At 36.3% G+C, this 26,676-nt stretch overlaps 1 protein-coding gene across 6 annotated transcripts in view; it reads right to left on the bottom strand.

Annotated features, from left to right (window-relative positions):
* The window catches only part of RIMS1 (regulating synaptic membrane exocytosis 1), a 287,610-nt gene that overhangs the window by 166,324 nt on the left and 94,610 nt on the right, over positions 1–26,676 (bottom strand). For all 6 annotated transcript variants that reach the window (XM_065730886.1, XM_065730887.1, XM_065730880.1 and 3 more), the window contains exons 2-3: positions 13,091–13,304; positions 11,533–11,544 (exon numbers count right to left, since the gene is read on the bottom strand). In XM_065730886.1, the coding sequence (XP_065586958.1) occupies positions 11,533–11,544; positions 13,091–13,304 (226 nt within the window). The remainder of the gene's footprint in view (positions 1–11,532; positions 11,545–13,090; positions 13,305–26,676) is intronic.

The following is a 26,676-nucleotide window of genomic DNA, read 5'->3' as shown; positions in this document are numbered from 1 at the left end:
ACTTTTCAGAAGTACTGTTCCTAAAATATACATGCTTTACAGTAAATATAAGCTGTTACTTCATGCATTAAATCAAAGTATGAAATCCTGCAAATTCACTGAAGAGAGCAGTAGCTATACGTATTTATGGTCAAGGAAAAAAAAACTAATTAAGCAGTATGTGTTAGCTGATACCCTGCCACTCGGAGTGACAAAAAGAAATGGCTAAGAAAGTGAGAAGATAAAAGTAATCTAGTGGGATTCAGCTGCCTATGCACCTGGCATTTAGTTCTACCTGCAGTGCCCTAATGTTTCCAAAATATGGGTACGGAGCCATCAGACATGACACCAGAATTACCCAGATTCACCTACACTCTGAGGAATTGCTGGAGTGAAGCTCTGCAGTATCCAAATGAGAGCAGTTGCCAATTCTGGCAAGCAAAAACCCCAGCTGATACAGATCAGACAGCGACAGAAAGATTCAGAGCAGAGTGGGCCCCATTCAAAGCACGTGGAATGTCTTTGAGGCAAAATGACCGGATTTACTGCAGTTAGTATAAAGAAAGTGCAAACACACCCTCACATGTAATGCAGGGGTTTTTATTTGGGACTGATTCCCATGCAATCTGAAAACAGATGTACTAACCTGGTCTCTCCTGTACCTTCAGCAGCCTCCTCTTCAGCAGTCTGCAGAAGGAACCAAGAATGAAGCTCCTCTAAAGTGAGTAACAAGCTCTACTAAACACTAGCTGCCTGAATAGAAAACCATATACTTAAGTCTACAGAGCAAAGATGCAAAACCTACAATGTAGAACGTACAGATATACAAGGATAAAGTTGTATATATAGGCCTTTGTAGAGGCCTTTGGCCTGAAAAAAAGAAAAATCTACAGAAGAGAAAAATGAGTCTTACTGATGCATGTACGTGTACACAATAAGAGATCACAACACAAATGTTATATCACATGTTGCAGAGATGCCAATTGCACTACCAGTAACATTATCCCAAGAATACATTCCTTCAGTCACAACAACACAATTATCATGTGTTAGGTCATCAAATGTTTTTGCAAGAAAAAAAAAGTGCTAGTAATATCTACTCATCTCTACGATGACTAATAAGTCCTTCTTCATAATATTTCTTTTTTTTTTTTTTTTTACTAATACAATATCTCCAAATCACTTTCAATAAGCTGAATACAATGATTTTTCTATGGAAGACCGTTATTTATGGGCAAATTAATTCTATGAGGACTGCTCCAAAAGTAATCCCTCCTGTTTTATTATATTGGCAGGAGGTGGTACAGTAGTAGTGGATGAACCATCATCCCACCAATATCCTGTTCCAGGTTGTTACTGTATGACAGGTGGCAGCAGAAGGGCAGTCTGACAACATGGTACCTAACATGGAAATGCATATGAAGCAAAGGCGTGGAAATGAATTCCTCCATGAGGAGGAAATGGCATCCATTGACATTCATCAGTGTTTGCTGAATGTTTATGGTGACCAAACAGTGTACGTGAGCACAGTGAAGCAATGTGGTGGTGCATTTCAGCAGCAGTGACCGCAGTGTGAAAGACAAGCCATGTTCTGGAAGGCCATGCACAGCTGTCACACCATGAAATGAAGGGCATTTCAGTCAGCTCATCTGTGCATACTGCCTACGGTGGTAACTGTATTGAAAAGTAGAATTTGTAGCTGAGAATTTGCTCTATCAAATAGTGTTATTGTGTTCTTTGCACCTGTTGTAGTTTCCATGGAAATAAATAGAAGCTATTACTTTTGGAGTGATTTACATATATGATGTTAGAATTAACTGTTGATAAAAATAACATTTAATTCCAAAGTAGTCTGTGAACTTGCTGCAAATAAATTAATTGATGTGTTTCATTTTGCATACAGAAATTGCACAGTAAGCAATTAAACCTCAGACTAAGTAACTTGCTGGTCATTAGAAATCTCTGTCTAGATTTAAAAATTAGTTGGTTTTATCACCTCCTTAAATCAATACAGATAACATTTTGTTCAGATTTTCACTTATCTTACTAGTCATTAGGTAACTAGCAACATATATTTTATAATGTTTTATATAGCAGTTTTAGAAAAGAGTCTATATATCTTCATAGAAAAAATGAAATGCAAATGGACCCAAGAACTCTGCATAATCTTGCAAAAAATTTCTCTGTAATTATTCTTACTATCCTCAAATTCATATACTACATTTATAAGCCTATGTATCTCAGGTATATCTATGACAAACTATCACTCACTAATTAACTGAAGGTACACAGATGGAAGTATCATTCTGTTAAGTAAAATCATAAAATGCTCCAGAATCCAAAAGGTATAAAAGATAAAGAATCATAAATAGAAAGTATCCTTATCTAGGACACACCACTGCTAAAAATACACTGAATTTTAATCCTGGATGAGGATTAAGGTTATTTATAATAAAAAATAGAAAGAGAGAGCAGGAGAGCACAGATTACATCTAGCCCTCATAATTACTGTGTTCCTGAAAATTTTTTTTTTGCTATTTGCCAGTTCCACATAATGCGTAACAGGTCATAATCTTATCTTGTCAAATGTTTCTTTGCAGCAAGATCTCTTTTTAATTAAAATATCTCTGTGTTTCTGGGATGACAAAATGCCCAAAATTAATTTTGCTCATTTTACTTGTATTCAGTTATCAAAATTCTTATAAAATCCTTTCTGTACAATCAGTCTTTGCCTGTCTCCATAGCTTGGCTGCATCTCCTCACTTTCTAACAACACTGAGGCCTCCTGCATCTTATACTCCCAAACAGCCCCAGCTGGATACACTCAGTCTCCACACAGACTTAAACTGCCCAATTTTTTCTCCATCCCAGCTGAAGCTGTGCACGATAGAAAACCAAAATAATCTCACTTCATTTGCCAATAAATGGCACTGTGAATGTATGGCCCACATGCATTAACATGTGAATCTGGAGTACGTTTTTGTGAAGCATTCAGTAAGTTGCTCAATACTGTGAATGTCAAAGGATTCTGACTGCCAGAAATCCATCTCCTTGATCAACAGCCTTTCTCAGATGTGAGCAATGGCTGAGAAGTATAGTAGCAAGCTGACAAGGCACAAACATGTGCATTACCAGTGTTTCACAATGGTAAGAAAGGCACTTTTATTTAACTTCTGTTTTCAAAGCATTGCACAACATGGAGTAACTTCAGTGACAAGAATTGCTGGACAAATATTCAGTGGGAAAGAGAGCATCAGTTCACCCCATCTTTGCTCAGCTAGAACATGCTGGCTTCCACACTGTACTCTAATTTCAGAGTTGTAAATGCACGTGACAAAATGAATTTATAAAATACATACAAGGTAGATTTCAGAGAAGCTAGATGTGGACCAATTCAAGTTACTTCTATCAGCCACAGTTTGCAGTCTCTGGTTTAGCCATCTCTTTTACCCTAGAGCACCTGGTTTTATAGTCAAAAGTGATACTTCCACACACTGAGATTCAGTATGCAAAAAAAGATTACCTACATCATAACTGAGACAGCTAAATACTACTTTTATGTATTTGAATGTATTTTAATACTTCAAATTTTAAAGCAAATGTTATGAACATACTTTCTCCACATCTTTTTTCTTTTTTTAATTATACTGTATTACCTCCTTAGCTCTGTATTCCATAGCACTAAGAAAATAATGTGTTTATTAGATACAGTGCATAGGGTTTTAGAAATCTGATACCAGCCATTCCTTTGTATGCTGACAACCAACGAATTATTCTATTACAGAAATTAATTTAACAGAAACATGGTAAATACTTTGCAGAATATCTTACAAGACACACTGTTTGCTTGAAGTGTAATATGGCAAACCAAATTCAGAAATAATAATGACTGCAAGTCTCATACGGCTATGAAAAAGTAACAGTAATTTTGGGCTTTAAGATACCAGAAAGCCAAGAATATTATCTAGACTAGATTTGTCTTGTTATCAAAAGGTAATAAATAAGTCTACGCTCAACAGCTAAGCTAAAATGGTGATGACCACCACCAACAGAAGAGATCTGCTGAAATCTACTGAAGTTAACTGGCCTGAAAGAGAGCTGAGTGAGCTGGCAGTGTTCCCAAATAACTAACCTCATTATTCTAATGTTCAAAATCATCTATACAGATACCCTGTCAGCAGTTATCTAGCCCTATTCCCTAATACAGCAGTATGAGACATGACTCTGAATTACTGACTGTATAAGCTTTAAATATTTATTTTAAAAGTCTGAGAATTTACTGAATCTTAATGATGAGTCAGCAGTAACAATTTGTTTTTAAAATGTTCCTATTACAGGAAATCACTCACTAAAGGAGAAATGCACTATTTAAAATTAGAATCACAATTCTATGCATCACTATTACTGTAGGTATCTGCAAATCTTCCTGATGGCACAATCACAAGCAAAAAGGCAATCAAACTCTGTTAACATATTTTCAGTCTCTCACAATTAATAAACAGATGCAATGAAATGTAAAAAGCAAACTGATATCGTGCGTCATTTCTGTCTGATTCTTTTGTCTTATTGTTATGAAATTATGTGCATTTATAAAGATTTTGACAGATTAAGAATGATCAGAATTGTGTCCATTTCATACCAGGCAGCTCCCTTGTAGATTAGACCACACAAAGCTAAGTTCATATTGGATTGCTTTCAAAACTGCAGTGCATTGAATAGATAAGGATCAGAATTTATTACAAATTTATAGTTTTTAGTATAGTTTACATTGTTTTAATGTATATGAACAGATCAAACAGAAATAGACTCTTCTCATGATTTCATATTGTGTTTCACTGTTTATTTTTCCTACTTCCTTCATCCTCTTACCTAAAGAACAGCACACACAAGAAATCTCATCTCTCATTTACACAACACCCTTAAGCCATGTAAGAGACTTAGGGAAAAGAATCAATACATCTTTTGTCGGATAAGTGAATAAATATATTTCTGTATTGTTTCATTTTCTGAAATAAAATTATATCTCAAATCCCTAATATCATCTTTCCCTAAAACTTTTGAAATTTCTTGGATCAAGCAATGCAAGACCACAGTGAACAATTATTATTACACAGTAATAATAAAAAAGACAAGACCTCTTGGCACACAAAAAAAAAAATCAAGAAGAAACAAAATCTTATTTTACTCCCAGGGCAAATAATTCCAAATTCCTATGGAAAAATGTTCAAAAGCAGAGATTCATACTACAATATTTTTTTAATCTTATTAATCCTTAATAATATATATATTTTAAAGGTTTTTTTAATCTTTTGCTAGTATTAAATAATATACATCTGGGTAAATAGCATCAGCCTGGGAAACAAACAAGAAGTGTTCTCTTGTTTGACTGAAAACACTATGCAAAACATAGGCATTGAATTTTCTTTCATAAAAATAAGTGGAAATATAAAAAATGATTATTGAATTGCCTTGAATGATACACAGATTTCAAAAGACATTTAGATGGTTTATGAGAGCTGTATTCTGCCCTGTAATTCCTGTATTAGTATATGTACTAGGGGTTTGCATATACATTCATGTATGATATATGCAACAATATAGAGAAGTCTACACAATACATGCACATGCATATACTGTGTACACAACACATAAGAAAAGGTGGAATAATTTGTTTTGTAAAGCTTTACTGACTTTTGGGATCTTATCAATATTTAATTTCCTTAACAGAAGCTTTTGCAATGGGAAGAATGATTACAATCAGAGGTACGACTGACTTTTTCTTAACTAAAATTAAACAATATAATTCCCCATACTCTTTATCTTGAATCAGGTAACTTCAAACAAAGGTAGTCAAAATACAAGGCAAACAAACAAACAAACAAACGAAATCATGTTTGGTTTCAACACTGCAGGGAATTAAAAGAGTGGATTTTGTTATTTTAACTTAAGCTCCATTGTTCTACATGGAGTTTCCAGAATCGTTACAGTGGTGTCCACAGATCACTCTGTGATCCATCTTGCATGGTAACAGCAAAAACAGCAGTAAAAGACTCAGCAACCCATAATCATAGGTTAAGAAACAAGGTTGCATCAACAAAATTTTTTCTTGTCCATCAGCAGTAGAAAATTAGGCTGCTTAAGGGCTTGGATAACAGGTAAGCAGAGCCCGGGTACAGCAACAAGTAAAAGACCATAGTAATTCATTTAAAACTGCATTAAAGCTATAAGAAAAAATAGAACAGCACTTCAGTGACTCTGTTGCAGTCAAAGCACTTATAAAGAACTCTTCAGAGCATGAGCCTGCTTTTTTTTTTTTCCCTCCCAAATACAAGTAAGCAAACTATCATTTTTGCTAGGTAAACACTGAAAAATAGGGCAACAGTAAGATGAACATGGTTGCTTCAGCAAGCTTGGTGAAGGAGAAGCTAATTTTAAGGATTTAAATGAAAATGAGTAATATTTTGTTTGACAGTGAACTTAAGTTGCCAAAAAAGGAGACAAAAGGAAAGAGCTCTGCATTTTACTTGAAGTAGTATTCCTCAGCTTACTGAACGGCTTGGGTTTCCCCCTCTATCCTTGTTTCATCTGCAGAAAGCAGCAGTGATTACTGAAAAGCAATGATTCTTCCCTATCACATCTCAAATTTTCACACAATCTCAAACTTTTTTTTTGTAGACAAATTATGCTGGCTGACACAGAGATTGAATTTATCCACTACCACTTTCCAATCTACCATGAAACTTTACCTACTTCTGAGGCAACTTTTCTAGTGCTACATCTGTATTAGTCAGAAGTTACATAAATTATCCTTTTAAAGTACATAATTTGGCATAACCAATCCATGAAAGGAAATGTAAAAACATTCCTGACAATCCAGACATTTTGTCCTGACAATATTATCAACTTCTGTTAAAACCATCAATACACAGCTGAATTGCACGGCGTATGCATTCAAGTTGTTAAGACTTAAATTAGCAGCCATTATGTAAGCAGCTTTTAAACATACTTCAAAGGAACTGAATGATAAACACTCTGTAAAAACACCTGATGCAATTATAGAAGCGTTCCAGAGTCGTCTGTCTTTCAGAGTGTAATTCACTGACATTAGAATAAAATGTACACAGTTTCAGTGTAACCTAGATTTGAAATGTAAATCTCTGGTATTTCACAGCACTGACAATGACCATCGCTTTCTACAATCACATACACTTTAGTCCAGTTGAATTTGTACTCATGCATCTATCCATAATGTATTTTACATCCAGGTTTCCTCTCAGCCATTCTTACATATAAATAGAAGAATAAGTAGGCAAACTGCTCTGCACAATATTTCTGAAAAACAAAGGGAAGCAGTAATAAATTTATTTTTCATCATTTGCTCTGAATCCTTTTCACTATAAATTAGACCAAAAATCGCTGTCTGAAGGAAGTCTATACAATGGTAGATTGGTAGGGATAAGCACATAGCTTAAGCTGAAGCACTGCTCTTCCACTTAATTATACTGATGTTCTACAAATATCAGTTAGTTCAAAACACCACCTCCCCCCCCCAAAAAAATACTTCAACTGGTTTAAAGAAATTGTACTCACTTATTTAAGGCTACTTTTGTACCATACAATATGTCTCACTAATAAAGAGAAAGAAAGAGAGTTGTACAACTTTACATATCATCTGTCTGCAAAGGAAACACACCTTTCTACAAGCAAGTTTTAGGAAAAAGCTTTTATGGGAGTAGTGCAAAGAAGGGAGTCACATTATCAGGTGGTTTTTGCTATACTGTGCTCTGGTACAACTGCAGTAAAGAAAAGAATAAGCAGCAGGAGCCAGGATGTTGAGGGGCCAGAGCAAAATTGGCAAAGAAATACTAGGCATTTTGTTGCTTCTCCACTGTCCTACTTATACTGATAGATCACATCAGAGAGAAGAGTAAATAAAATAAAAATAAATGCATTAACAAACCCACCACTATTTTGGCAATTAAATTGACAAGTAGTTTATAGAGCAGAAACATTAAGTATCCAAAGCCAAAGCACTGACACTCTGTAAGGAACTAACAAAACCTAGAAAGTGATCTGTCTAAACAGAAAAGGTCAGACTGGCCCAGTTTTCACTGAGCTCTTCCCTACAGTACTTCCTTCAAAAACGCTTACTCATAAAATCATTTTACTAATATTCTGCTTTCTTAAAAAGCACACACAAATTTTCAGTGCACAGATGGCAAAACAGACTGCCATAGTACAACACTACTTTTGAATACTAAAGGAAAACACCTGTATTTCTTCAGTATGCCATATAATCACCAAATATTTTTACTGAACTCAGCCACTACTGGTATTAGTACTAACATCATTAACACCATGAATATTCTCACCACACAGCTGTATCTAAGCCTGATTTAAACTAAATAACAGTCTCCCTCACTGATAATGTGTCAATTTAACACTGCCTGCCTGCAATCACATGGAGAGAGAAGGCGGCACAGGTCAGAAGTATGAAGAGCTAGCCATACTCAGGGGACATGGAAGAGTTAAAAATACATACTTATTAATGCATTTCAACATATTATAATAAGAATTGTTGAAAGATATGTGCCTCATTATTGACTAGGTTGTACCAGTTATTGCCAAGTAATTCTGTAAGTGCACTAGAGTCACTGAATTCCCATAAGCCTATGTTACCAACTAACTCCCAGCACAAAGGATTAATGCTCTGGGATGTACTTCACTGTTTTAAAGATGGAGAGATGGAGAGAATATATTAAGTTCTGCTATACATTTTTTATACAGTCCTTGAAATACACAAAATATCTTAGCTAAAAATGGCAGCTGCATTAGATCACTTATATATCCTACAGTCAAAAGCACCCAAATAACAAATTCTTTCTTGAACTTACCAAATTCAACCCTTACAATTTTATTTTCCTCCCAATAAATGATTTTCCCAAATCTTTCCTCCAGTGATTGTGAAAATCTTATTCCAAGCCAAAAGCATTTATGGAGAAGTTACATCCACTTGGTCTGATATATTCACTGTCCTTTAGATTGAAGGTTCTTTTTATTTTTTTTTAAATTGTATTTCTAGGTATCAACTGCAATTTCTCTGCCTTTTGTTTCTCTGATCTCTCTAAGTCTTCTTTATACGATGAATTCCCCATTTGTTGTACCATCCTTCATATGAATGTGCCTCCCACACCTTGAATTATGAGAGATACATAACACATAGTACACAACATCAGGTGGGGTCTCAGTAGAACTACCAATGGTGGCTTAAAACAACAGCACTAGGGGAAATAACCTGGAATCTAAGACCATGCTTGATTTTTCCGATAGCTCATGCCTCACTGTCCTTTCTAAGCAATGAGCTCCTAACTTGTAGGAATTTAGTACATGCTTAAATATCAATATCATTTATAGCATAAAAAATCACTTAGAAAGAAAAAGGCTCGTGTAAACATGTTGAAAAAGTCTTTACCATCATTAGACTTGTTAGATTAAAAAGGAGGCTGTCCCTGCACATAACCTAGTCAGGAATGTCAAGCCACTGAAAATAAAAAAAGAAATGGTATTTTTTCTGGTGTTGCCCTGTATAAATTATACAAATTGCCGTGCTTACTAGAGACATTATTTCAGGCAGGTAGTCATATGTTTTGAATTAATTCATATCACATGGTCTGTTAGCTTTCAGAAGAAAAGACATGGCTTAAGCAACTGTACTTCATAACAAGCTCCTCACACAATGAGGCCTAATTATTAGATGTTCTCCCTCTTGACTACCATGACTCTTCAGCTGTTAGAGGGACATGGGCTCATCTTCACCACAAGGTTAAAAGGACATGTCCTTCTATGCCACTTTGGCATTTTCTTGGCATGGTGAATCTTGGAGTTCAACACAGCAAAATCTAAACCAAGGCAAGTGTAAACAAGAGTTATCTTTAACTGAGTTTCAGACAATCTAGAGAAGCCAAGTATGTCTTCAGCACATATTTCTTCAGAGCACTTTAGTGTTGTGAAGTCTGTTTTCTGGAATCTAAATGACATTATTCAAAAACAGACTCCTAAGCTGTCACCCCACTGAAGACACAGCCTCAAATGCACGTGCGTACTATCACAGCTCCAACTATGCAGCAAAGCTTTTGTTCCAGACTGAGGCGTGAAGGACTTCTCAGTCACATAAGAAGGTGAGGTGTAGTTCATCTGAATTGCTCTCCAAAAATCTATGTGGTTACACTTTACTGAAGAGCCACTTTCTTCATTTAAGAGCTTTGCTGTTTCTTGTTGCAAGTGCACTATTCTTTTAGTGCACCCCAGTGGATTAATCAATGATGCACTGCTTCAGTAATAAATCAATAATAATATGAAACTTCTCACACTATGCTAATCAAATTCTTAGAGAAGTAGATTAGAAAAGTCCTGAATTACTTCAGCACTTTCTTCAGAGAATCATACATTAAAAGGCAGAATAAAGGTTTATCGAGTTGTATTTCATAGCCATCAAAACAAGAATTCTGGTCCCATAATACAACTGCTTATGAAGAAAAACAAACAAACAAACAAACAAACAAAAAACCCACTACATTATGCAGGGACAATAGAATTCAGTCTCTCTAGGTGTTATGCAGTCATAATTGCAGGTTATAGCTGTGCTGTGATGTTAAGTTGTGGCACGCAACCAGTTACAACACAATTATAGCACCGTCACCCTCGAGTCAAAACCAGTGGTGGACTGTAATCACTTTACACTCATTCCAGTTGAAGTGTCAGGGTAATTCCCATTACTAAGCATCCAAGTTAAAGTCTGGAATACCCCCTCCCGACCTGCACACAGGGCTCACACAAGTACTGCCAGCCCTTTTTCTGTGTGCAAGATGCAGAGATGAAGTGGGAAATGCATGGGCACTAATGATGTACACATCACTATTAGATCCAGGAAAGCTTTACACTTTCATGAAATAGTAGCTGCACAGTCTCAAAAGATTCACTCCATCTTGCTCACTATATCTATACACAATTTCAAAAGGATAAGTTATCCTTTGATTAGGCAAATTACTTTAAATGTAAAAATCAGAAAGATAACTTTAAAAGAATTCACTGATTCTCTGCTGCAGTCAGAAATGAAACACAAAAAACTATATAAATCAACATAAAGTTACATTTTAATTTTCAATTTCCTGAAGCTGATGAAAGGACTTTGCATGCAAAAAGTCAAATTGTTAACAAAAGACATTATTATGAAATAAAAAGTTAATACGTTTTATTATCTTCTCTATTTTTTAAACTATCAAGAATTCTCAATTTCTAATTAATTTCTTATTTTGTCCTAATATAAATCAACACCCTTGGGTTTCTTGCTGAGCTACCTTTGAAGGATATGTTCAGCTGAGGGATGGGGGGGGCCTGGTTGTTAGGTTTTCTGCTCTACCCCCCTCCCCTTTTGATCATTTTAAGATTTGGTTGTTTTTTGTTGTTGTTGCTTATTTTTTTACATTAATATTAAAGTTTCCCAGTTAACTAACAACATCATAATAATAAATGATAAAAAGCATGGATTCTAACCACTTTGTCCTCCTTTGGGAAAGCATCCAAGGAAGCAGAAAAAAAAAAAAAGAGAAAAAGAATAAAACAGGCAAGTATTAATAAGCAGATTACAAATAAATGCAAATCTAATAACTCTTTACAAAGAGCTAAAAACATAAAACAAAGAAAGAAAAAGCTTTAAATAAAATTGTTACACTACTTCATGTGTACAAAACATGTTTTCCCACCCTAACCCACAGAACCATGAACAAACAAAAAATAAGTTACAAACCAATGGCAACTTTCAGTTTCCATTTCTGTATCTCAAAACAGTAGGTAGAAAACAATTAATGTATATACAATTTCCTTCTGAGTAAATACGAACTGTGTCATACGTACTTCAATTAACAGTACAACTTATCAAAGTAAACTGTATTTTCACAGACTTGCTCTAGTGATACCACCTGCAGGTGATACAATATAATGCATCCATTTATCTTAAAATATTAATGTATGAAAATTTTTGCCCAACACGCATTATTTTTTCAGACAAAAAGAATGTAATGCATTGTACTCACAGGTACATGAGGACTATGGAGAATTTCCAAAATAAATGATGCAATCGGTATTTTTCTAAGGGGTTTTTATTTGTTTGTTTTACATCTAATTCCAGATGCCCATTTCAGTTGAGTTTTAGTGCAAAGAAGGTGAAAAGGCCATAAACTAATTCTGCTGTGAACGCATTTATCTGACACAGAACTGATGGCCACTTTTAACTGAATTTGCATTGATGGGAAGAAGTGAAATTTCACCTACAAAAGATCAGCATTTTAAAGCCATATTTGAAAGTTATCACCTCATGATAGCCAACAAAACCATGCAGTGCAGTAAAAGAGTATTTGTGAAACATTCTGCGACACACTGGATAATCAGTCAAAAGCAGTCACTGGGCAATGGACTTCCAAATACAGATCCTCCCAGTCACATACAGATGACTGACCAGTTCTTCATAAGGATCTGCCCCAACAGGGCATTTGGGGAAACGCTCCCATTTTGTGGGGAGTTACTGCACCTTACAGGTGAAGATTTACCTCACCTTTCTGAAAGCAGGATACCTAATCCACATTAATCTATAGTTTTATTTCTGAAATAAATTTTAATTAACTTTGCATAGCATTCTTAGTGGTAACTAAGAATGCTTTTTGTCCTAACCAAAAAATGGACTTATATAAAATAAGATAAATCTATTATGTATACAAAAAGCTCTATAAAGAAGAAATCTGAACTCAAATGAGTTCAATAAGAACTTCTCAATGGCCTCAGCAAAAGGGCTGTTTTTTCATTCTCCCCTAAACAAGCTTCCTTTGAGCCACCATTCAGTAGAATTATACACTACATATCTTTTCTGTTAACTCTGTGAAACATGAGTATCTATAAAGTTATTAAATACATTGTTCTACTTCTTATACACCTCATAATGAAGTGATGAATAAAAAACTTAAGTAAAAAGAAGCATGAAAAGTCAAAATTAAGGTGAAGAACCTGCAGCGTGAAAACGTTAAGGTCTTTTCTTAAGAATACACATCAGAAGACTTACATTGTTCGATCGCAGAGAGACACGACCTCCACATCGAGCACAAAACTTGGTCCGGCAATAAGAGCATAAATGGCCACAACCATCTGCAAACTTTGTTTTATGACAGATTCCACATGTTGGAGCATCATCCTTGTGCTCTCCCTGGTAACGGCGGGCTTCTTCCCCTATCTTTCTTACTTGCTCTTTATAGCTTTCAAATTGTTGATGCAACCTCCTGCATAGATGAGAAAAAAGTTTATATAGCAAGAATAGGAGGAAATACTACTACTGCATCTTTCTTTCTTTCAGTTTATAACTAAACCTAACATACTCAGCACGTTCACGATAATACTATACATCATATCAAATAGACACCCCATTTGGTAAAGGAAAAAATTAACAGACATTCCTGTTAGGGTTTCCTTCAAAGCTGGTGAGCATATCACTTGACCACAAGCTGATTAGAATATATATAGATGGCACAAAATGCGTAGATTTACTTAAAAGCATTTACTCTGTGCAAGATAAAAGCTGGAACATAATTGTCTGTGCAAATCTGCATTGACTTTTAACCAACATTATTTATACAGCAAGTACTACCAAAATCAAAATAAAGAGAGAAATTCAATATTCACTTACAGCATTATGTTTCTATTTTCAAAATCAAAATTACTAGCATGTGTAACTTAAAGATTCCAACGATCATATTACAGTGACACAAGCACTAGAAGAATCTGAAAAAAGTTTTCAAAATCAAATCAGAAAATTAAAAAAAAATGTAGTGTTCCCTGGTTAGTGTTAATTACAGAGATCTCTGACATCAAGGTCTGCTCTCCTTTATTACAAAGATTCCTTTCAACTTAGCCACAAGTAGAAAGATTTTTAAGATGAAGCAGGATGTTCAAAGGAGTAACACTTCTCTTCCACCTGCCCCACATAACAAAGAATGAATCACAGAATGAATAATGTAATGGTTTGGGTTGGAAGGGACATTTAAGGTCATCTAGTTCGAACACCCTGCTATAGGCAGGGACACCTCTCTCTAGGACCAGGCTGCTCAAAACCCCATCCAGCCTGGCCTTGAATCCACGCTCCCCTTTCAGGGAGGGGGCATTCACAGCCTCAATGGGTAACCTGTTCCAGCGTCTCACCACCCTCACAGTAAAGAATTTCTTCCTAATATCTAGACTAAGTCTACCCCCTTAGTTTAAAGCCATTTCCCCTCATCCTGACGTTATCTGCCCTTCTAAAAAGTCCCTCTCCATCTTTCCTGTAGGTCCCCTTCAGGTAGTGAAAGGCCACTACAAGGTCCCTCTGGAGCCTTCTCCAGGCTAAAGAGCCCCAGCTCTCTCAGCCTGTCCCCATCCAGGAGGTGCTCCAGCTCTCAGATCATTGTCATGACCCTCCTCTGGACCCACTGACAGCTTGCCAAGCAACTTGATAAACTGTCCTGCTACCTGAAAGACTCAACTTCTAAGTTCACTGAAGCAAGCAGTATTCATGCTTCTATCCTTGCTTCCCCTTCTGTAATTCAAGCATAATAATATAAAGTAATTAGCAATAAAAGTTCTCATATCACTATGGTATGAAGACCTATGTTACAGTTGCATAATATTATCTCTGAGGAAAATTTCTTCTCATTTTGGTTTCTGTAGAGTGATGACAGCAATGACGAGGCTTTGGTAGGGAACCAGCTAAAGGCTGAGGACCAAGGGTAGTCCAGCAGCTCTTCTCCTGGCAGCATGTTATTGTTGCTCCTTGTGACATTCACTAGGTCCCTCCTATTCCACAGACATAAACCAACAGAAAATAAACTCCAAAACAACTACAACATAATAAAGCATCCTTGCTTAGCTTCCTGAATCACATCCCTGCTAGCAGGCCGCTGGGGACCTGCGGGGAATAGAGACCATGGGCTCCTGATGTCAGAACCAAAAACGACAAGGGAGACAAGGGCCATCTTTTTTATTTTCTCTCTCTCTCTTTCAGAAACAAGCTGTTATATCAGCTCAGCAGCCATGTGAAACCTCACCCTGGTGCTTATATAAGAGTATCATATTTCAGCTCATTTAAATACCTTACAATTTGAGAAAAAGAAAGAAAATTTTCCGCAGGTGCCCCAGGAGAGCACTGCCACTCCTGACCTTCATTTTCATTACCTTGAGCAAAGACTTCAAGCAGACCAAGTGCGTGAGTACAGTAAAGCACATACACAGTTAAGGCTTTTCATCATGCTGTAAGGCACCTACCGACGCTCTGCCCACCTTTTCAGGTGTTGCTTTATATCTACATCTCCACAGATAACATTAAAAAAGTGTGAACAATTATTAATAGATACAGGATTCTTGAGTTTAATAAATGGTACATGTAGGTGTGCTGTCTACAGAGATCTTGATAACTCTGCCACTTGCTTTGAACTACTTACTCTCTTAATTAGCACAGAGACTGACAGCATTTAACCAGTGCATTACTAGTGAGAGCATTCTCTTTCACTGCAGGATTATTTTTTCAATAGGGTAACCTTTTGAATTTTAAAGAAATACGTAATCAGTGTTATTTACACATAACACTGTTTTGGTGAAGTAGATATTTTGATTTTATGATGACATTCATACTTAGAAAATGATAATTCAACTATCAGAAATCACAGTAAAATATACATTCAATTTGGATATGAATATCACTGCCTGTACCAATTTTCACACTCAAGAATGATAATCTTATGTGGACACATTCTACTGATGCAGCAATAGTTAAAAGAAAAGCTAAGAATCCAAATACGTTATTCTCCCTCAGTACAAAGATGATGTATTACACTTAGTACTTTATGCTAATGAAAAACTTGGCAAGAGTAGCAAAGGGATTTTTTGTCTTATTTTTATTGCTTACTAGCCTCCTTAAAAAACCTTTGCAGCGATGAGTAAGATGAGGAAAGTAGGTCAATAGAATTAGGAAAAATACTGGAGAAACTTAATACTTTTGGCCACATTATTGGATTACGTGTATGATTTAACTTATTTTACACTGCTGATCACTTAGAATGCATAGAAACAACTGAAAACATTCAGGAATCACTATCATAACCAGCTCAAGGAATGTATTTAAATAATGGGGGTCGGTAATTAAATTTCTCTTTATATAAAAATACATTACTGAAAAGTAGAACCATGGAAACTAAATTCTGTTCTTTTCCACTACAGCAAGATATAAAGCCCTGATTTTTAATGTGGAAAGGGAAGGGAACAGAAAGCAGCGCACCCATTCCTGCTCTTTTCCAATTACACAGTGTACATCTGATTTTTTGTTGATCTTTTATAAAGCTTAAGAAGCACAGTAATGTAATGTTTTACTCTTCTCTGTACACCAAGGGGTAGATGAAATTGCTAGCAACTAAGCAAAATTGAACTGAGAAATTTATTTCTAAATAAGTATTGCTTACAAATTTCTTACTTTCTGCATCACTGTACACCCATCCTTTTCATACATAGGGTTTCAAAAACACCTGCTTATCTTCCACATACACACTCCGTATTAACTGGAAAAATCCGAACATTTTATCTACAACAGGAATGGAACTGAAGACAACGGCTGCAAATCTCAGGAGCCAGCACACAAGGTTCTATGAATGCTATTGGCTGATGTTGGAGACGAGGAGGCCATCAGAGATGTGCTTTACTCTTCAAGCTTTCAGGTCATTAATTCAGGCTATGCACAGAGACACAGTGCTATGAGATTTCCAGGCCTCCAACTATGCTTAATTTAAACAGAGCTGTGTAAATAACTGCTTCTCTGCTACTGTGCTTGGTGAATGAGCTGTAGGGGAAATCAAAGGAATTTTGTTCATCAAAATCTGTTATTTTTCCAGAGGCAAGAGCTAAAATACAGCTGGATCTTTTTCAAGGTTGCTCCATAAATTATAATGCTCATTTTCACCAGATGCAAAAAAACTTTAAGTCTATTAAATATTCCTCAGTGTAGTCAAACACCTAAATGTTAGGTTAGAGATTTAACAACAGTACATAAAGCAGTTGCATGAGTTCCTCAAGCATTAAATACCTATTCATTACCTCCTGACAAGACAAACAACCAGGCTTTATATTATCATGCTATAAGAGGAACACATGCATGTATTTATACTATTTTTCATCATGCAATCCAAAACATGGGATAGTTCTACTATTGAGGTCCATAGCATAGCCAAAAAGGGGAGGTCTCCCCTCCCAGACAGCCTCTGAAGGGAGAGGAAGAACATTAAAAACAATACTGGAAACCATTGCAGTAAACACTGATGACTGAAAATACATACGAATTTGTATGAAGAAAATCCACATAAATTTTCCTTTTTAACAAAAACAAAACACATTCACAACACCAAAATCCTCATTCAGTTATCTTCTATAATGTATACCATAAAAAAGACAGTCAAATTCAGTATTCATTTTTATGGTATTTCACATTCATAGAGTTGGTATGCATGAATGCAGTCAAAAAGATTGGTGTGTAATTTGGGGCACATCAGATCTCATAAAAATGAAAAATATCTTCTCTGTTGCTGAAATTCTAGTGGAGATTTGGTGACGCATATCGTAGTACCTTGGCCATTTCTGGACTTGTAAGCATCACCCTTGAAACCTTACCACAAATACACGAAGAGTTGACACCACCATTGATAATGCATGACAAGAGCCAACTCACATTTTCATGACTACAGATTTAAACTACTAACTTTTACAGCATGATCATAAACTTACATTTAGGTTTTCCTGTTTTTCTTTACAAGAGAATTTGTTCATATGTCACATATGTATGTTATCATTTGAAATGCAGTATTTCACACTGACATAATAAATGGTTGAAAAAATACCAGTAGGCAATTCTGCAAAGCTTCACTCATGTATTTACGGGCTACTAAAAAACAGAAGCCTTAAAGGACATTTGTTGGACACGTTTATATGATTGGTAGGACAGACAACAGACACAGAGATACAATCTACAGTATTTACTGAGCAGAATGCAGCATGTCAAAGCACACAGAAGTTATCATTTATGGTGAGGTTTTTTGAGCTGGCCCAAGGTGTACACATATACTGCTGTCACCATCTTCACTAAGCGCATCTTAAAATTATTATCCAAGAATGTCATTTTGATTAGCAGAATGTTATGATTTCTTAGCTATTTTACTCTTAAATTCCTGTAGTATTTGAAATATGTGCACATCAACACTGAAGATTAACAAGTGAAAAAATGGTCTACATGTGTGTACATATGCTCTCTTTGCACAGATTTTTTAAAAATGCCAAGATTTGGGTCACCTGTATGCACAGCTACATTTGAAATTATATTTTAATGTAGTATGAAATCATGTTTCACTTCCAAAAATATCCAACAGAGGGCACTAAAGACTGCGTTTTCAATCCCTCTGTTTATCTCCAATGACTGAATCTTATAATCTTATAATCTTTTGATGTAACATTATAAAAATGTTACTCTTTCTTGTGTGTTCTTGTTAGAAGAAGCAGTGCTGCCTTCTAGGTGACATAGCTTAAGAAACCATAAGTGGCTACAGCACAAATGAAGAAGGAGCTTAACAAAAAGTAGTATTTTCCCCCATTCACCATGCATACTTGTTTTCACCCATACACACTCAGAAGCACATGAAAACATAATGTTTTGAAGGACATCCATGAGACTTTAAGAAAGTTATGTTCTTAGCATCCATTTTTAAGACAAAGAACAAAATACTTCAAGAGTGCAAATTCAGATTCTATGCACTAACTTCAGTTACAGAAATAAAGGTACAAAAGACTAATTCTTCTTTAGCATGCTAGTCTGATAACTTGAAAAAAAAATACACAAAATACTAGAAGTTCTAGCGCCTCTGGTTATTTAATATGCCCATGAAAGCAACCAGAGCTAAACGCCTGCAGGTAGATGTGTCAAAGGATGATCTGAAAACCACTGCTCAGCAGCTCAAGGAACTCTGGGATTACCACAATGTCACTGGGTTTGTGCTGCAGGTCCTCATTTCTGATGCCCACCTCATACAGACGTTCCCAGAGTGAGCAGCAAGGCATCAAGCTTTTCCCTTAAGCACCAGCAGCACCTGAACTAGGAACAGCTGTCAGCCTGTGATGGCTTCAGGGAATATACACTTTAAACAAACAGAGCAAGATGCTATATATTGTATTACCTGAATAACAGGAAACAGGTTGAATCTGGGATGTTGACTAGAAGAACAGCTTAAGTTAAGAAATCTACATAAATCTTGTGGTTACATCATATATCGCCACATCACATATAGATCTGTTACTAAAATTTATTGCCTTACGTTATCTGCACAAGTAGGACAGATTTAGGATGCACATTAATTTCCTGATTCCAATTCCTCAGTGACACAGCAAAATGAATGCATCAGCATACCTGAAGTCCAGGTGTTCTGCATGTTTGAGGTGTGCTGCTTTTTAGCATGGTTTGTATCTATTTTGCTGTGTTGTGAAGATCAAATAACTGTTAAATGTATTCATACTGCAAAATATTGTACCCAACACTTTGGATTTTTTGTCAATATTCCTTAATGTTGTTAATGCTGGACTTTTTCTATTCTGAGCAAACTGTCATTTTAAGAGCAGAGTATAGTATTTGACTAGAAAAAAAAAACTTGTCGAAAGAAAGCAACGTGTGAATGGATTTGAGTAAATTGTGAAACAGGTAAGAACCTAATCCATCACTTCATCTGAGAGTAAAAATAGGCCTTATTTGCATAAAGGTAATATAAGCACTACCTGCTGCTTCTAGCCCCTTTGCCATTACCTACTGTCAAACCCTACACTTCGCTATGACTTCGCTTACCACCTTCTCTCCTTCCCTACTTTCATTTCCCATAGATTTCATCTCTCTCTCTTATACATTTTTCTTATACATTTTGCATATCACAATAATTATTATATACTACATATATTGCATTGTTATATATCCTTTAACAAAATACCTCACGATTCTGCATAGCTGGAAGTCGTCAGTCTCTTCTGCTCATACAACGCACAACTCTGTTTCAATTCAACTGTTCTTTCAACCTTCCAGCCGTGATATTTTTCGCCTCACCAGCAATCGCCTTGAATCCTGTTAGGCATCAGTCCCTTCACCTCTACACCCTGCCATCTCTTCTGCCTTCCTGTTTTTTTGGTTCAAATACAAGTTTGGCCATGCTTGTAACTCACAGACCTGTCCCACTAACTCATGCTTGTTCTGTCCAATTTCTGTCTGACTCTTGGTTCCTCTGTGGATGGCATGTATGTCAAACTCCATTAACTGAAACAGGGATTTCAGTTAACCACCACCATCTCCTTTCTGTCTGCCATTCAGGACCACAAACTGTTGTGTTATACTACCTCAGACCTATTAAAACCTTTACTTAAAAATGCTGTATAGGCCCCACAGATTACTTTTGAACTTTTATTTAAAGTTCAGCTAATTTTGTCTCCATTCAGATTAAATATTCAGCTATCATCAGCTCATCCATCAATTCCTTTTCTCATCAGTACAAGTCTGTCCTGATGACAGACTAAAAACAATACTGCAATACGGTTTAATTTATTTTACCTCATTCTTTCCACGCTTCCTATGAACCTGCTTTTCTATTCATAAAATATGAATGGTTTATCTTCACCTTCAAAGACTTTCACAACCTATTTCCACATTACCTATCATTTTTTTTCCAGTATTGATAGCTCAGCTGACACTTTCCCCCATCTAAACTTTCAAGCAAGAATCTTCATTGGTTTCCCTCTTGTTGCCCCTAACTTGGAAGTTTTAACATCAAAACCATCTCACCTTCCTCTTCATAGGTCTCAGAACCTTCAAAGATCTTGACAAGAAATTAGGTTACTGATATGTTAAAACTTTCACTTACCGGGCCAGGCAATAGAGATGGCCCTGCCTGCTCATATTGTTTTGTTATTTGCCTCTTACAACATGGGCTGCACCTGTGGAAAAGACTATTGGGGCTTTTTTTGTTGTTTTTTTTTTTTTTCTATTTCCATAAAAGCCCTCACTTAGGATTATGCTCCATCATAAGCACTTCCAGGCAAATATGGTAATATGATCCCCCGCCATTATTCAGAAATTCACAATGTTAGTTTTGTATTACTTTTTAATCACTTTGTGATACTTTTTGTTTCTGAGCCTTCAGGCAATATGCCTACACCTCCCCACATCCACAATGGGCAAAACATTTTCAATGGTATTTTCCTATATGCACAAAATCCTAAGAACCAAGAGCAATGTACTCACAAAGTATTTCACTATGACTTCAGACTTGACCAAGAGAAATGTTTTGCTCAGAGACCTCATACTGGAGTTCAAACTTAGCCACTACAGTTGGAAGTAAGAGCTGTACACAGCTAAAAAGTCATATCTTAATTCCAGTTCCCCCAAATAATCTGTTACAATCACTGTAAGGAATAGCAGCACCATAACAGGACCATAAAGGCTAAAACAAGAACGTCTCACCAAGCTCCCCTCCCCATCACGTCAGAGCAGAGGCTCCTTGGCAAAGCAATGTGGGCTGTGGCTGCCCCCACAGAGCAGGTGGCTTTATCACTGGGGCTTTTTCACCAGCAGCAACTTCACACAGCAACTTTCAAATTAAAACTTTACCAAGTGTATAAAAGATGCAAGTATATGAAAGATAGCCTTAAATAACTAGTATAAAATATCACTTTACAGTTTCCTGGAAGCTTCCTAATGTAGGTTACTGGAAAACTTTATTTCTATATACCCCTATTTGTCTTTTTAAAATAATCTCAGCCCACAAGCAGACTTCCTCCTTACACAACTGTGAGTCAGAAATGTGCAACATCTACAATAAGAAGTTTGCATTCTGGCTTCCCACAGTTCTCCCCAAATGACCGTACCCTTGCTGAGGTATACGACAGAAACCCATTAACCAAGCAAACAACACTCAACTGTGTTAAAACAGATACTGGTGAGGAATTCAGAATGAAACCATGTAAGTCTTGTATTAAAAAGCACTCGCATGCTAAGATATTAGTAAAGAAGAAATCAATGCCCTTCTGTGAAAAAAAAAACCAACAGTTACTGATTATCCTTTCTTTGTTTATAAACATACATGCTTATATCTCATGGCTTTTATACAAAATAATTTAAATCAACTTTTTAAAAATGGAATTAATGCTTTATGTTGAGATTTCATAACAATACAAAAAAGAATTCTGTTGCTAAAAATATGTTCTATTTTTCTCACATGGCTATTTCCACTGAAACAAGAGTATAATTCCTATGCTTAATGATGACTGCATGCAGAAAAACTTCTGGTTCAAAACTTCAGTCTCATTCTTCATTAAAGGTGACTCAGTAGTATGAGAAAAGTTTTGGACTTTTTTGAAGAGAAAAGTGTTAAGTCTCCATAGGAAAGAAGCAGTTGCAGAAGTCCACTAGTTTCGAAGGATCATGAGACCAGGTTTCACACAAAGCTCCTCAAGTCCTTCACAAGTCCTCCTTAAGACTTAAAAATGTCAATCAGTTAAGGCAACAGAAATATGATGGGGAGCTGCAAATGCTGGCAAGGAGCTGCCCACTCTATCTCCTACAGGCAGGAAAATGATACAGTTTCACTGATCTATCACTGATCTATAATTACACTCTCCATATTCACTGACACAAGGTAAACTTACCTTGCTTGATATAATAAGAAGTCTCATCAAATTAGTGAGTTAGCACCTATTTCTACACCAACGTGTTATCCATAGGCATTCCCAGCTAAGCTCTCTGGAAACAGCATGCTGTGAACACTGCAAGCAACATCCACAGTCCTCTTGACTCATATGTGAACATCAAATTCAACAAAACCTTCTTTTGTGAAATGACAAGTCGTGGTACAACACCCATCATCCTTGGTCTCCTGAATCAGAGTCAAACACGAGTCTAAAAAGCAGACAGCCTTTGCACCTTAGGGCTGACTCAGTACTGCACTGCAGAAAACATGCTGTATTTGCTAAACGTTCAACCCCTGTACTTCTTTTATGATCCTATTTTAACTATAGTGCCTGCCCTTCCAGCAATTACTTGAACTTCACTTACTCATCATCGGTCCCATGGGTCAGGCTTCTCTCTCATCTCACTACTGCAGGCTTCTCAAGCTGGAAGACTCCTGTGCCCTGAACACAGTCAATTCAGTGCTTTGCTAGAACAACATATAACAAATATAAAAAGGTCCATGCAACGGTATCATGCAGAGGAGGCATCTATCTGCTCACTTGTCTTGCACTTGTACTCTTCTGTGGCAGACCCAAAAGACTGCTGCTGGTACTCCACTCATAAATAGGACCTAAAGAAAACACACTCAACAGGGTGGAGCTAAATACCACCACGAAGCTGGCAAACTTCTAGAAAGTTCCTTAAAGAAAGTTTCATCGAGATGCAGGAAGAAACAAGTTATTCACTTTCCCAGCCAAATCAACCCCTCTGGATTTTCTCTTGGCAACATGTTCAAACACTGTTAGTAAAGTAAGTGGCACATCAATATGCTTGAGAATTGGAAGTAGGCAATGATCTATAATGCAGAGAATGAGTATAAAAATCACTCTGTGGGGAAAGAATGAATGAAAATACCAACAGAATATGACTAGTTTAAAAATACATGAAAAACTAATACCTACTCCTGGGTGGGTTTTAGTTTTACTTTTTATTATCGATCTGTCAGCTAAAAAGCGCAATAAAAAGTAGAATATTTTAGGAACTGGATTCATATTTCCCTTATTAACTACACAATATCTTTGTTTTCCTCATTTACCTAAATATTGTTAATCTTACTCAGGACCATGCTCTCTTCCACACATTGTAAAAAAGATATGCAAAACACTTCTGCTGAACAAGTCAACCTGTGTCAGCACGTGATTGCAAAGCATTCCCTTAATGCCACTCCGTCTCTGAAAGAAGAACATGCTGGTGTTTGGAGCTGTAGTCTCCAGGCCCCACAGGAAATTGTTCCCATAAAATCATGTCTTCTGGAGCATCTAGGCAGATAACATCCCTTGAAATACATTAAGTCAATGCATAAGGAACCATTCGGTTTCTCTTCAAAAACACTAGCTGCATTTTGTTAAGTAATATGAACATAATTTATTTAAGCTAAACTTCAATGAAATCACATTTTTGTGAATAAACAAAACCTAATCTCTTTTCAGAGTGAAGGAAAGGAGAAGTCATAAATAAAGAAATGGTTTTCTCTTTAATTTATTGAATCACACAATATGCTAATGCACATACTTTTTTCTAAGGATGGTTATCACATGGTAACCAACCAGCCATAGCATGAAAAATATCTGCAAATAACGTGAAACAAAGTGCAAGAAGGCTGAAGGAAACTGGTGGGGGGATGGAGGGCAGGAGTTTACAACAGAAACACTAAGAAACGAAGTACTGTATGTGAAACAGAACATAAAAGAGGACTATTTATCCAATTGAACAATCTTATAATTCGTAGCATAGAATTACAGAAACATTTGTATTGGAATGGGCTCTTAAATGCCATCTAGTCCAACTCATCTACAACAAATCGGGACACCTACAGTTATATCAGGTTGCTCGGAGCCCTGCCAGCCATACCTTGTATGTCTTCAGGGACTGGACATCCACCACCTCTCTGGATTAATCACACAGCACAGGAAGAATTTGTCCTGGTCAACCAAGCTACCTGTAGCAAAGACAATTCAGGTCCATACAGACCAAGAACTGCACATAAGGTGGGAATACATGAACTTTCAGTGATCTGTTCCCATTTACAGTCAGCTTACTCTACAGGGACTTACAGTTCCTGGCTATTAAGTCGGACTGGAAAACCACACACACAGCAATACGCAGGAAAACCAACAGAAGACAGTGACTGAGTTACAGAGCTTTGATATGGGAACACAAAAGACAATCACTGTTGTCCCATCAGGAAGCCATGGGAAATGAATTTATGAGCACCTGTGCTAAGATTTAAGCTTAAGAGCTCCTGGCAAATCAAGATTTTTGCATGTTAAAATACTGCTCTCCTCTGAATGAGAAACTCATTGTGCCTAATACCTCAAAAGCTCTCACAGGCTCTTCTACCTCCAATTCAGTGTTTACAATTGTTTTCATGCTTTCTGTTCCCCTACTCCCCAAATTTAATTGTACATTGATTAATTACATGACAGACAAAGATGTGTGGTTTTTTTTTTTGTCAATATTGAAAGAGATGTTGTGTTAAAACAGCATCAGTCAGCACTTAAAAATGATAATGGATTTTGTTCATCACACCACTTTCAAAAATAGTGCAACCATATAGGCCCTGCTATGCCTTAAGAATATTGCTTTTGTTACAGTCACACAGTGGGAAAAGATGCTTAAACACACTGCAGCCTGTTGCTAACACTGCAAAGCACATGAGCAAAAAAAGCATCCTCAAAGCTGCAGTATATCATTTCAGGCAGCTGGCACCTGTGACAAAGTTTGGAAAGTTGGGACAAGTACATACTGGCTGAACATAACAGGATATTGCTTCGGAGCAATGCTTATTAAAACAGCTTTTTGAAACAGCCTTTCTCACACATACATTTGAAAAAAAAATCTGAATATTTTTGGCATCCAACGTGTTAAACAGATGATAGGTATCAGATGGCATTACGGGGTGAGCAGCAAAAATATGACAAAGCACAGTGGTCTGTAAACAGAGCAAAGCAACTGAAATTCTAACTACCATATGGTGGTAGCAACCAGGACACGTGCAAAACAGGAAAAGATCTCACAGTGAGGGGTGTGACAGAAGCCAGCAAGATGCAGAACAGAAAAAAAAAAAAATGACAATAGGGCTGGAAGCACAACAGTGATAACATTTCAAATTAATTATATTCAACCAAGTCCCTGTGTGTACAGTATGTCTTCTACCTAAAAATAATTTAAACAGCCTCGCTGAGAGCATCTCTAATTTATCATCGTGTTCAGCTTCTTTTATAATATCCATATTACAAGGAACAAAAAAGGCTTGCACATCTATTTTAAATATACCATCGATGTGCTTGAACACAAGATAATGATTAAGCTTGTCTCCAGCATTATTTAATTCCCTTCATTCTTCAGGATGCCAAAGTAAACACAAATGAAAAGCATATGGCAATTTAGTGAATTAGAAAATGAGAACATTACTGTTTTTATTTTATGCTTTAAGCACAGCACATAGCAAAATTAAAGATTTCAAGGCTTTTTATATTTGTAATTTATTTTATTTCCTATCTGAAATGTAGTCTTGACTGAAGGTAAATGTTCTTCTCAAGAATAGTTTACTTTCTTGAATAGTAAGCGTGCTCTTTCTATATTTTTATTACCTATTCTCCCCCCCAAACATCACTGATTATAACTGTTCTAAGAAAATTGTCTTGAGCTTGAAGTTACTCTCAATGGGAAAATGGAGCCTCTAATATGGTGAGAATCCTTCCCTCAATGCTGAGAAGATGCAAGTTAAGAATTAAATTAGTGTTAACAAAAGAATTTTATTTTATTTTACAAAACTCTCATATCTGAGGAAACCATTGATTGAAAAGATATGAAGGCAAATTTAAAATAAA

This window comes from Cyrtonyx montezumae, unplaced genomic scaffold (genome assembly GCF_038088225.1).
Source record: "Cyrtonyx montezumae isolate F1298 unplaced genomic scaffold, pur_monq_1.0 scaffold_13, whole genome shotgun sequence".
NCBI classification, from domain to species: Eukaryota; Metazoa; Chordata; class Aves; order Galliformes; family Odontophoridae; genus Cyrtonyx; species Cyrtonyx montezumae.
Note: the sequence above shows the minus strand (reverse complement) of the source record. Positions and strands in the feature narration are given on the sequence as shown.